The sequence below is a fragment of the Crocuta crocuta genome, unplaced genomic scaffold (assembly GCF_008692635.1).
Source record: "Crocuta crocuta isolate KB4526 unplaced genomic scaffold, BGI_CrCroc_1.0 scaffold116, whole genome shotgun sequence".
NCBI classification, from domain to species: domain Eukaryota; kingdom Metazoa; phylum Chordata; class Mammalia; order Carnivora; family Hyaenidae; genus Crocuta; species Crocuta crocuta.
Window position 1 is genome coordinate 645,719 of NW_027531562.1, and position 13,303 is coordinate 659,021.

A 13,303-nucleotide genomic window follows, 5' to 3' on the forward strand; every position below is an offset into this window, starting at 1 on the left:
GTCGGGGATGGCCACGTGCAGGCCCCCGCCGCCCCCGCCGCCCTGCGGGGACGGGAAGTGCTCCGAGCTGGGGGGCTTGGTCATGCTGTAGGGGGACTCGTTTCTGGAGATCTCCCGGTTGGGCGGGTAGTTCCAGATGCTGCTGTCGTTGTCGAAGTTGATGGGTTCCGAGATCTCCGTCTTGATCTTGAGCACCGAGGCACTGTTGGGGGAGGACAGCAGCCGCGGGGGCTCCACCAGGCCCGCGTCCAGGCCGCCGGGGCTCGACGCGCTGGACAGGCGCCGGCGGCTGGCGCTGCCGCCCTTCTGCCGTTTCCGCCTCTTCTTGCGCTTCTGGTGCTTGCTGGAGGCCTGCGCGCCCGCCTCGCCCGCGCTGTCCGAGTCCTTGGCGCTGTCGGACGTGAGCGACTCGCAGTTCTGCAGCCGCAGGTCCGACTCGCTCTCCACGTAGCGCTCCACCTTGATTTGCATGGGGCCCAGGGCGCCGAAGCCGTCCTCGCCCGCCTTGGGGTTCTCAAAGTCCGAGTGCTCGAAGCTGTCGTCGCTGTCGCGGCTGTCCGGGTTGCTGGAGCTGTGGCCGTCTTCGTTGCAGTTCATGTCGTTGTCGCAGGCGTTGCCCGACTTCTTCCGGTCGGGTTCCGGGTCTTCGCTGTTCTCGGACTGATTACCCTTCTCGTCGGACTTGGAGTTCTCGTTGTCCTCTACGCGGGGCCAGTGGCCGGAGGTGACGGCAGCGGGGGGAGGAGAGACAAGAGACACCACGTTAGCAGGGCGGCGTCCGCGTCGCACGTGCTGGGGCGGGGTGGGGGCGGGGCTGGGGAGGTGTGTTGGCCCACCTGAGCTGTTCCACCATCTTTGCTACCTAAAGCCTGGGCTTTCTCTCTCCTGAGGGCCTCGATTAGCTGGGCCTTTACTCAGAGTGTGGTTCATAGACCAGCGGCATTGCATCACCCGGATGCCTCTTTCAAATGCAGAATCCCAGGCCTGCTGAATCAGATTCTGTATTTGAACAAGATCCCCCGGTGATTGTTTAGCACATTAACATTTGAGAAGTCCTGCAAAAATATTCAGGCAGTCAGGGTAAATAACTTGGAATAAGATGTTAGTGACACAGAAACATGATGGTATGCAAGGTGACTTTCTACAGACGTCTGTACCTTCCGTTGGTGAATATTTGATCATTATTGAAAACCACACTCCCTATTCCTAAGGTTGTTTGAGGAACAACTCGGTAGCACTCAGCCATTCAGGGAATCAGATGGTGCTTATTTTCATTGACCTGAATCTCTTCCGCCAACTAGAATACAGGCTCCACGGGGCAGGGAATTTTTGTCTGTTTTTGTTCTCTGCTAAATACGACGTATTTAGAACGTCTATTCTAAAACTTCGGCCCCAGGAAAGGACTGGGCAACTGCATGCAGTTTAGGATAGGAAGACAATCAAGGTCCTCTGTGCTTTTCATCTCCTCCAACTTCCTTGAAGCTTTGCCTGGGGTAGAGGGATATGAGCTCACAGGCCTGGAGAGCAGGTGCCCCAAGGATGGGGGCTGGGGGTGGAGGAACCCTAGCCATCTGGCACGTTAGAGGGAGAGGGAGTTTTCCCAGTAACACAGCTCAGAAGATTTAGGGATGATGCTGATTTTATAGCTGTCCTGTGATGCTTTTGGATGGCACCCTGCACTAGAACCTTGGGGGAATCATGTAACTATTTGATTTCAGTGGAAGACGTTGGGTTAGAAGAGGCTCAGGGTTCTTTGCAGCTGTAAAATTCTGTGAAGTTCTGTGCCCCCTGGCTCTGACTGTGCCTGTGGAATGGGAGTTGGGGGTTGGAGGAAAAGTAACTTTTTAAATGAACTTTTTTGTGTCGCAAAGAACTACTCAGAAAGGGTACTTTCCAGAGTCACTTACCAGTGTCCTTAACTATCCTGCTTTGGAGGCTCAGTCCCAGCTTGAGAAGCATGTGATTATTTCAGGCTTAAAGTTACAGACTGTTAGAGGTAGCAGAGATAGTCCTGCCTTTGGCTCTGGTAAAGAGGCCCAAGCTCACTATGGGGTTAGGGCAAGACTCCTTCTGTGTGGCCAGTGCAGGGCTGATGCGGAGTGATCGCTGAATCAGTCGGTCTCTCTCTGTATGTTTTTGTGCATACAGGCATATTGGGATGCATAAATGTATCTACATGTGTATAAACATATACCTTAACATACATATGTTTATATATACAACATATATGTGCATGTATACATACCACACGCATATATATGTGTGCACATATGTAGGTGGTGTTATACTGGTATACACACACATGCGTAGAGAGGTTCTACCAACTGGATGTGACATGTCTCTCTATGAAACTTAACAGTTCTCTGCTCTGATGGTGGCCGTCTGGCCTCTGCCCACCCCTTGTGTTTGGATAGGCACGCAGTCACTACAGAACACGGAGAAGCAGTAGTACCTGTAATACCTGAGGTATCTTTAGAGTCTGACTCAGAGTCGGATGTCTCTGAAGATTCCGAAGTTTTCTCCGGCAGATGGGGGAGCTGTGCGATATCCATGGGTGTGTCCTTGTACTCGGGGTTGCTGTGGGGGAGGGAGGCATTCGTCAGGAGGGCAGACCCCCATTCCATATGGTTTGCTTTTGACCGTCTTCTCCCCACTTCCCTGCCCCTTACGTCTGGAGTTTAGAGAGTTTAAAAGACTACACGTGAAATCATTACTCAGCTCATTATGGGACTTTGACAGAAGCTTGGATTTCATGTGCTGGGGTACAGCTGCACCCTGCTACAATGACTGAATACCCAAAGGCTCTGGGAAAGCCACTAAAAAGCTTTTAAATAATCAGGTAGCACTGGGCGCCAGGGAAGTGTGCCGCTTGACATCCCGCCCATCTAACACCTGGGGGGCAGGGAGGATGAGAAGTACTCTCAGCTCTTCCTTCCTATTCCTCCTGCTGTGCCCTATCTTCTCTTGGGCTCCTAATGAGTCCATTGCCTCAGTTCCCTGGTCTTGGTTCCTTGATGGAGCTTCTCAGCTGTTCAGATGGCTCTAAAGCTACTGATGGGGGAGGCGGCAGGGTGTGTGTGTGTGTGCCTGTGTGTGCGCGCTTGCGGGCGCAGAGCCCTCGGCGCCTAATGATCTGACAGATGCACAGGTGCACCTTGGGATGCATGGATTATGGCTACTGAACTGTCAACACACCCATTACAATCACATTTTCAACTGCTCATGTGGCGTACACCTGTGGCTTGTTAAGCTGGAACTCTGATTGCAGTGGGGAGAGTCCTAGTGTGAAAGAGGCCCAAACAGAATGGCTCTAACCCCATTTGCACAAATGTGCTTAATTTTTCTTCTATTTTTAATTCAGAAACAAGCCTCTTCTGGAAAAGAGAGTGTGTTGGGTCAGTTTGAGTTCATTATCTTATAGAAATGCCACTTCAAGGCCAGTCCAATGTACAAGCAGTGTAGGCTACTGTAATCTGAAGGCACAAGGAAAGGGTCTGGCCTCAAACTGGAAAATGCCTCTTCTACCCTCCATGATGGGCCAGCCAACCAGAGACTTACAATAATTCTCTAGAATTAGAGAATTCTAATGAGATTCCCATATTAAAGAGTCACTGTTGCAGTAACCACTCTAAAACTGCCAGTCACTGGGAGGGTTAATTCAGTAAAATGGGTTATCAGGCATTTACTCCTTAGTGTGAATTAGCTTCAGTAGCAGAGTTCTCTAGAGAAACAGATGAGGCTAATGGTGGGAAGGTGGCCTTAGCACTTAGGCAGTCTCTTAACACTCTGGAGTCCGTAATTCTACCAACACGTGAGGGAACAGGAGCAAGACTGGAGGAGCAATCCTTTCAGAACAGGGCAGGGGAGGCCTGGATGAACCCAGAAGTGAGGGATTCTGGGAAGGAAGAGGTGGCATGAAAATACTGCTCAGGAAAGAACAAAGGACAAGAACATGAGAAAGAAAAACAAACTTCAGTGAGCAACTCTTTTGCTAATATTCAACGGTTGCCATTTTGCCAAGGCCAAGTCCTTTCCTTCTAAGTCTTTAGCCTATAGAAGTGATACCAGTGAATGGCAGACAAGGTAGAGTTTTCTCTGCTAAAGCCCATCCATATTAATCTCCTTTGGTCCAGATGCCGTGGGGTTTCACAAGTCACTTGTCATGCGACTTGCAGCCTTCCATTATTGAACTCGGGGTGAGTCTTTAGGTCAGCTGGGATCTGTCTACCATGTCTGAGAGTGAGGCTCTTGAGCCTGAAAACTGGTCTTGGGTCCCCAAACTGCTTCCTTCCTCTCCCTATGAAAGTAGATGGACTAGAATCACCAAACACTTAGGCGCTTGTATCACAGATCAGTGGTGTGCGTCCACAACCGTATGGACTGACCTCTCCTTAACCCTTCTCATTCCCTCCATTTGGTGGGCAGAGTAGTCATGAGATCGATGAGGCAGTAAGAAAGATCCAGATAGAAAGACATCTCCCTGAACCGGAGTGACAAGCATATACATGACTTTAGTACCCTATGTTCTGTCAGCATGGGGGACAGATATCTTCCAGCCTATGGTGCCCCTGTTACTACTGTCTAATTTTTAATAATAATGGGTCTCCTTGGTACGATGCCATTGCTGAGTAGTAGAAGAATGTTAATGCCACAGTACCGTCTATTTTCTCCTTGGCTTGTGAGTATTTTATAACCTCCTGCATTACCCATAGCCACTGTTCTGTAAACCTCTTTGTAAAACCCATCTTGAGCATATCACAAACACAGGGGCAAGTTTGCATGAAAATCAGGCCTCAGGGAAAGCCACATTAAATACACATACTTGGAACCTTTAGAGAGAATTAATGTAGAGTAGAAGAGGTCAAAAAAGGAAAGAGAAAGTAGATAAATGAAGACTCTTTTAAGTGGTGCACATTAAGGGCCTCTCCAGAGCTATAATCATTAGTGTCTGATTGATATGCTATTGGTAGCAAGCACATTCATGCCTTCAAGTCATCACCAATGTACGTGAAACACTCGGAAGGGTCAGTGTGCTGATGAGCCACAGTTGCCAGCATCTCGGCCCCATTTGGCTGTCTCGAAGAAAAATGGGATTCAGGTACTCCCTGTCTAGATTATCAGCCAAAGGGCACCAACTTCCATTCATAAGACCTATCGGAAGCTTTCCCATTCAGACCACGTGTGGGTCCTGCTTGGTGGCTTTAAAGCCAAGAGAAGCCCCTAACTGGAAAGACCGTAGTGGGAGGGAGCCAGGCCTAGCATTCTGATAACTTCAGGACAGGATTGGTGGAGAACCTCCGGGAAATCTTGCCACCCGAAAGCAGACCACCCACGCCATTGCCCTTGTTTTTTTTTTTTTTGTTTGTTTGTCTGTTTGCCAGTTTGACTCCAAAGGCAAAAGGCAGATGAGGAAGGAGCGAGAAACGGGGCTGCAGACTGGAATTTAGGAAGCTGGTGAGCCTGGCTTCATTCATGGATGCAGATGTGAGGGCACATGAAAATAGCGATGAAGGGTGCGATCCCACAGAATTCAGCAAAAGGAGAGGGCCTGCATTCATACACTGATACTGCCTTCATTCTGGCAAAGCAACTCACTTCACTCACCAAAACTTGAATGCCCCGGGGGGATCAGATGCTATGTAATCTACTTAAGGCTTCAAAGGGATGCAATACAGGAGACATAGAGTGAACCCTGCCACTTCTTCCCCATGCCCTTTTGCTTAATTTTCTCAAGGACTGGAATGCAGAAGTGTAGGTTCATGTGGTGGGGAGAAGGTGGTGCTTTCTTGAATGCTTCATCTGTAGGCAAAAGTCTGCATTTTCCCCCTCTAACCTGAACATGTGTGGGGAAACCAAAGCAATGTCTGCAGAGCGTTGACAGACCAAGAATTACTGAAAATTTTGTGGCTCTGCCCCGGAAGTCCCCTCCAACATTGCTCTGATCTTTGCATATGTCTTTGAATCTTGTGGAAAGAAAAAAGCAGAATTTCTACATAATTCCACACCAGATACTGCCAAAAGATAATAAAACATGTCAGCTATTAACCACGGGCTGCATATTTTATAACTGACACAGAAATGAAAAAGAATTAGAAAATATACCTAAGAAGATAATTCACCCAGATGATATTCTTCTCATTTGCGTTCTTGGCATTAATAGCTATGGTGGCACTAGACTGTATCCAAATATATCCTCCATTCTTCTGCATCCAACGATAGTACTTCGTCACACACTGGCCCTTATTCAGCACTGGGGGGAGAAAACAAAACAAACGGAAGGCATTGTGTATTAAGACGGGGACCAAATGATTATCATCCCGGTAAAACCGCCAGCTTAGAGAGGGGAGGTCCTGCACTAAGCCAGGGGTGCCCTTCTGTATGCTTAATGTATAATGCCATTAGTAGGACAAATAAAATCAACAATTCAGTGGAGCGAGGGTTACTAGCATTTGTAGCAAGACTTTATTCCGTTTTGGGCAGCCATGGTGTGAAAGAATAAAAGGGCTACAAATCTTGTTGGCTCACAGAATACCTAATGTGGTGTGGATATTGTCAATGGGTTTGACGTCAGACGCTAACAAAGGAAAATTTGTATGTGATTTATTCATAGCTTCGAGGTAGATCTCTTTGAGATTCCAGATATTTGAATGGTTCCGAAGATGCGCTACCCCTTGTCTTTGATCATTTCACCTCAGTGCAAGCAGTATCAACCAGTGTCCTCATACGTCTGTTCCTTTTGATCTTGTCTAGCAGAATTTATAGTTCACATATGAACGAAATTTACATTGGTCAGTCAGGGGAAATTCTGGCGAGACTTTACTGAATGTTGGAACAAAATAAATTTCCCGACCAAGTCAGAGAGAAGCAGTGGCCTAAGGGAGGCACAGAATTGACTTGGCTAGAGCCAAACAGAGTGACAGCTCCACACAGGCTCTGAAATATGGCCCCAAATGAAGGAACAAGTAAAAACAATCAGTAATGTGAAACGGTGCCATTAAATACCCACTGAAGGAGAGCTTTAAAATGCAGATGTTAAAAATGATACTTTAACCAAAATCTTGCCAAGTTGAAATTGATTTGATTTGTATCTGGGTACTCCTGAGCTAGTAAAACGGGAAAGTGCAGTAAATCATCCCCTGAAATAAAGTGCTATGGAAAGGAATGGTTTAAAAGGATGCCGGAAATGTGCAAAACCTGCTGTTACTACTTGGCTGCGGGATCGCAGCAACTCCACACCCCCGGAAAGGCGCGCCAGCTGGTTGGCCACTAGAGGGCAGTGTGCACTCGTCCACGTTGCCCACTTTTTGGCATGTCCTTGTCTCCGTCTGCTAAAATGAAAAACCTCTAACTGCTGTAATAAATTTGGCTAAATTAGCTGCTAAATGGTTATCTCAAGTAATATGTATTTGCATTAATCATCTTGCTCTAAACCAGAACAAGCCAGAGTCCTAAAGACGTAGTAAATTCATATTGTCCATTTAATTACGGCTAATAAGTGCTTCATATACAATACTTTCATGAAGTACATTTTGATTTTTTTTTTGGGGGGGGTGGTGCTGGATGGGTAAGGGGAAGTCACTTTGGAAAAGAGCCGTGTTGTAAGGCTGTTGAAGCTCATCCCGTCGCGTCTCAGCCATTCTTCCTGGCTCCCGAAGTGATCAAAAATCAACCTCCACATACTGTATCCATCAGCACAGAAGCTCTGATGCTTTTCTCCCATTCTCCCCTTTTCTCACAATGCACTGAATGGGTGGTTGTAAAATTTAATAATTATGTCTTAACAGGTGCTTGAAAAAAGATTTGCTTTGATGAGTGCTTCAAAAAGTGGCGGGCTCTATGCTGAAACTATTCAACAGTTGAGGGTATTTTCAAGGCCCGGAACTGTCATCATCTCTGGGTGGCGAGGCTCCACAGGTAGCATTGTACTCTCCTGGTGTAGGCAATTGTAAGTTCTGCCATTCTGCATGCATGGCTTCCCGGCTACAAAACTGCGTGGTGAAGCTGAAAGCAGTGAAATACTAACTCTGCCATACAGCTCTTCTGTCAAACCATCGTTGCATGCAACAAGATGTGCTTTTATTCAAATCCTCTCAACCTGGTTAACTATTAATAGAGGAATGACGGGTTATGAAATTCTGCCCACTGTTTTCATGGAGAAAAACTTGTAGCACCCCAATCAGTGGCTGGTGTAGAATTCTCTCTGCCGTGTGTCTGGAATAAGGAAGAATTTCAAGGGGCTCTAAGGATTGTTGACAAGGGCAAGGAGACTAAGGAGCCCCTTTTTAGAATCACATGGGGAAAACACTGATGTGGTACACTGGAGAAGCCCAGCCTGCCTGGGGATTCCAGACTGGATTGTGACCACACATAGGCAAAATTTAAAAATTACCCCCAGAACCAGAATACAGTACGTAGAAAGGGGGCAACGTGAGAAGGGAATTCTAAAGTTAAATTAGAATGTGCAGAATCAACATAAAGATGACCCCCACCCCCATTCCTTATAATACATTCTCTTACTTAAAAACAAACACAATCTCCGTTCTGAATTGTACAGCCAGCAAAACATCTGCCTCCTTAGTGGGCTCCGTGTACCTGCCGTGAAGGGGGCTGAAAGACCGGTGATAGGGGGTCGTCTTTTGGAGCACAGGCAATAGGACTCTGGGTCTGATTAAAGTGCATCTGTTTCCTGAGAATAAATATAAATTTACGAGGGCCCCGGAATACATTAGCTTAGACTTCTTCATCACCCAGGCCAAGGGCCGCCTAGCAAAGAGAGGAGCCCTAACCAAAAGCAGCAGGCTGGGTAGGTCTTCACGTGACGAAGTGGTGTGGAAGGAGTGATGTGGGTGGGTGTCCCCTCACGCTCCTTGGGGAGTGAGGCAGCTACCTGAGTGCTTTCATTTGCTGTGGCAAACACCCCAGAGCAGGTCCCTGGAGCCCATTGTGGTCGCTGAAGAGAAAAGGTTTGACCTAATCCATGCGCTTGGCCTGGGCTAGACTGACAAAACCGGTCCTGAAAGGTAAAGGTACTTTCTGGCCTGGACACAGATCACGACTCTTTTCCTGAAGATGAGTGTTTTCTGAATGAGACTTCCATGTGCCAGTGGGAAGCTAGATGGTGAGAGAGAAGGAGCCGAGTTAGCTCCCACTATGGCAGGAAATGGTGACCAAAATATTGAGCTGGTTGGTTTTTTTTGTTGTCCAGGAGATCCCATAAAAAGAAATCACAATGGAATTTTGCTTCCTTTAAAACGAACAAGGAATAATTTTTGCTTGGGGCTCCAGACTATAAAATTTATGACTTTGGGATGAAGCTTCTTTCTTAAAAAAAAAAAAAAAAAAAAAAAAAACAAAACTNATCATTCCAGCTGCGCCAGAGGCAGGATCTGACAGCTTTTTCTGAGCTCATGTGGTCCTAATCAGCTCAAGAAGAAAAGCCACCTTGGTGCCAGTTTGAAAGAGATTTTTAGTTTGTAATAAATTAGACAACTTGAAAAACACAAAACTTTTTCAATTCTCTTTAATCCAGGGCCTGTTATTTTTATTTGTGAGTTTTAGCTTTCAATCACAGAGGGAAAAGGAGAGAATGTTTGCGTCAGGCTATTTCCTACAATCCCTTTTGTGGGGAAAATCCCAAGAAAGTATGATGTAAGTTACTTGATATGGAAGTCCTTAAAAAATAGCTAATTGTCCCTTGAAAAGAGATACGTACTCATCAGACCAAAGAGCTGAGGAGTAAATTCATAACACTGTGGCTCAAACTATAAAGAGAGGAAGCAGAGAGAGAAAGAAAATTTATACATGGCTCATAGTTTTAGTTTTATACCATGATATGGTTTGAGTACTTTTAACACATGACCTGGCACCTTCTCTTGGATTTATTGCAAAGTTTACTTTTGATCCAAAACTTTGGCTCCAACATTCTGTGTGTCCCTCATTGACCTCACTGATCACAGTATGTCTAGGATTATGTTTTTAAAGTTGTACCAGAGGCATTGGTTTTTCTTTAAGGATCTCACAACATTTCAATGGCCTTTTCTGAGCTCTTACAGGGTTATGATGAAGATGTGGGGAGGCGGGGTGTAGTTTTTCGCAGGTCCATTTGCAATCTGGAATATTCCTGGGTATAATTCGTAGCACCTCTGCTACTTGTTTCTTGGTTCTGCAACTTGTTTCTTTTACTCTGACGTCTGGGGTGTAACCAATGGGTCTCCATAGCTATGGCCCTGAGGAGAACCAAGAAGCCGTCATCCACCCTACTCTATCTTCCAGGCCAAAGGTGCCTGTGAGTTACAGACTGTGCTCTTCAGAGGACAGAGGTGACCCCACATGTGTGACAAGAATATAACAGAGAGACTTAGCTCCACCTGGTTGAACTGCTACAATCCTGCTCAGTTGACAATTTTTGGCTTTTAGCGTCAAAATACCACCCACCCCAACTGTGAAGGGAGTGGTAAATACAGTTTAATCAAAAGAAAACTGCAGAGAACTTCCATTTTAGGACATGTGACCTGTTGTGTCAAATACACGCTTCCCCCCCTCCCCAAAAGGCTGGATGCTCATCAGTTTTATTGAATATCACTCAACAATGTCACCTGGTTTCTTGGTTTGAGCTTCGTGGCAGGAGTACAAGAAATGTTGTGCTCGTGGAGGAAAACTCCTCTCCCCGTGAAACCTGACGGACTCTTGCTGAAGCACACATCCATGGCTCAGCACAGTCACCAAACAGAGGGATTTCAGTTTTCCTTGGGAAAACTTTGTCCCTAGAAATAGGCTGATGATTGAAAGGACATAAAGGAAGCCTGTGCCTGTGGCAGGAACATGATTCTGTTAGTAAATCAAAACAAATCAGTACAAGTTTGCCTTCAGAAATATGGAGAAAAAAAGAGAACATGGTCCCTTCCTGTTGGGCTGTTCTACCAAATCAAAGCCAAAGATTCTAAATAGTGAGTTACTTGTGTCTTACAAAGAAGGAAGCAGCCTAATTCAGTTTGAAGAGGAGATGAAGAACACATATCAAAAGCGGTCTTTTAGCAAAGTGTCTCACAAAAGGACATTTTAGTGGTTTGCATATGCATTAAAAAGCTGCAATACTTGGCGTATTCAGGTAAGTATAGAATAAATAGGAAATGATGAGATCATCGGAGATTGCACACTACACATTCACACAGCTGAACAAAGAGCTTCATTATCGTCATGGCAATAGGAGGACGCATCTGCGGCGCCATTCACCCCTCCTTGAGGTACCTTCATCAGTGGCCGCAGAGAATGGGGAAGGGGGTGCCTTCTCCGAGGAACTCCAGTGTTATTTCTGAATTCACTAATGTGGAGTGTGTGCAAGTAAGGGGGCATGTGTGTGCTAGAATCACACTTTCTACTTAATACCACAGTTGGGTGCTTAGCTGTAGCCACTGGTTTTCTTTCTACATTCACAAAACTGCCAGATGAAACTTGAAAAAGAATACTGACTCTTTAATCTCTGCTTCTCTACCTAAGGCCCAAGGCAGGCTGACAGGGAACTTCATTCTGGAAACAGGACTTTTTTTTTTTTTTTTTTAATTCTGGATTACTTTTTCTTCTGCTTTTGAAAACTGTGGGCTATAGGGGAATGAACCTGACACAGACTTAAAACAGGAACAAGTTTCTTTATCTAAAAGTTATAGTCCTTGATGCTCACAGGAAGGTCATTTTCAAAACCCACAGGAGAAACGGCATTAGAGGCAGAATCTGTGCATTAAGCGCTTTATTTACTTGCAACACAGACCGTTTTTCATTTGGAACTGCTCACAGGATCAACCAAGGCTTTGATGCTGTGCAGACTTTCCTATAGATTTTGCAATTAGTGAGCTAGATGTCTTAAATAGCAGGCATTCATGAATTGGTTTGTAGTGGTGTGTGTGTGTGTGTGTGTGTGTGTGTGTGTGTGTGTGTGTGTATCTCTGTGCCAAGCAATATTTGGTAAAGTTTAATGATATTTGATACTTAACGTGAGTTACGAGCTTGAGGACAGAAGACCTGTGGATGTTCCGTGAATGACGATGCATCATCTATGGATTTTCCCCCTAATACATTAATGACAGGCCCTGCTAGAATTGCTATCCGTGTGATTTATAACCTCAGAAGAGGTTTTTTCCTATACCACTGCCAATTGATAGATTTTTATTAACTGTTAATATTGAATCATGCAGAGAAAACTTTTCATTGATTTAGGACATGTCAATTTGTTAAGTTTAAAAAATAAATTCCCCTTTTCTTCATGATAATGTACTGAATTGGAGACCAAGCCTTTTAAACACTGATGGGATCATGTTCTAGGACAAGAAAAATCAAAGTGATGGCTGGCAAGAGTGACATTTGAGATCTCAGATTTATTTTTCAAGCTTGCTTCAGTGTAACCAGAGTTTCTGTACCACCCCTTCCTGCCCTTCTTGGCCTAAAGTAGTTAGGGACAGTATTTCTTGGCTCTTATACTTTTTTTTTTTTTTTTTTTTGTTGGGGATTTGCTACATAAAGGGAAACAGCGAACTCTTCAGCATGGAAATAAGAAAAATTTACAGTCAGGAAATGAGGGAGATGGTGGATTGATTCACTCACTCAGTGTTCTTTTGAGTGCCTATTCTGTGCGAGGCAGTGGGGGATCTCGAAGGAAGCAAACTTTGGTGGTGGGCCTGTTCGCCTATTCGTCTCGGTCATGGTAATTCCATTTCCTTACCAGTGATTGATTTCAGGTTTGGAATATGGTGAAACACTGGACAGTGAGATCCACAGGGAAGTCTCTCATTGGGAACTATTGGAAAAGTTTTCTTTATCCTGAAAAAAAGGATTTACCTCAATTTGCCTTTCTATGGGAGACAGATACTTAGCATTTTCACTAAGAAACTTAGAACTGTGATAACTCTTACGGCAAGTGGTGTGAGGGTCTGTGAAAGCATGGGGGTCTGACCTGGCCTGAGTGAATCCTATCCCCCCCTTTAAAAATGAAGTATTGGCGGGGCGCCTGGGTGGCTTAGTCGGTTAAGCGTCCGACTTTCACTTAGGTCATGATCTCGTGGTTCGTGGGTTCGAGCCCCGAGTCGGGCTCTGTGCTGACTGCCAGCTCAGAGCCTGGAGCCTGTTTCGGATTCTGTGTCTCCCTCTCTCTCTGACCCTCCCCTGCTCACGCTGTCTCTCTCGCTCTCTCTCAGAAATAAATAAAAATATTTAAAAAAAATGAAGTATTGGCAAGGGAAAGTTGGAATGGAGGGAGAACTAAAACAAGGTAAAAGGATAAGGTTGGATACTAGACTCAGATTTATGCCTCTTG

General features: G+C 45.6%; 1 protein-coding gene across 1 annotated transcript in view; it reads right to left on the bottom strand.

The window, feature by feature from the left end:
• NPAS3 (neuronal PAS domain protein 3) overlaps window positions 1-13,303 on the bottom strand; it is a 743,536-nt gene that overhangs the window by 3,413 nt on the left and 726,820 nt on the right. The window contains 3 exon segments of the mRNA XM_077772747.1: window positions 3-701; window positions 2,453-2,577; window positions 6,103-6,250. Of these exon segments, the coding sequence (XP_077628873.1) occupies window positions 3-701; window positions 2,453-2,577; window positions 6,103-6,250 (972 nt within the window).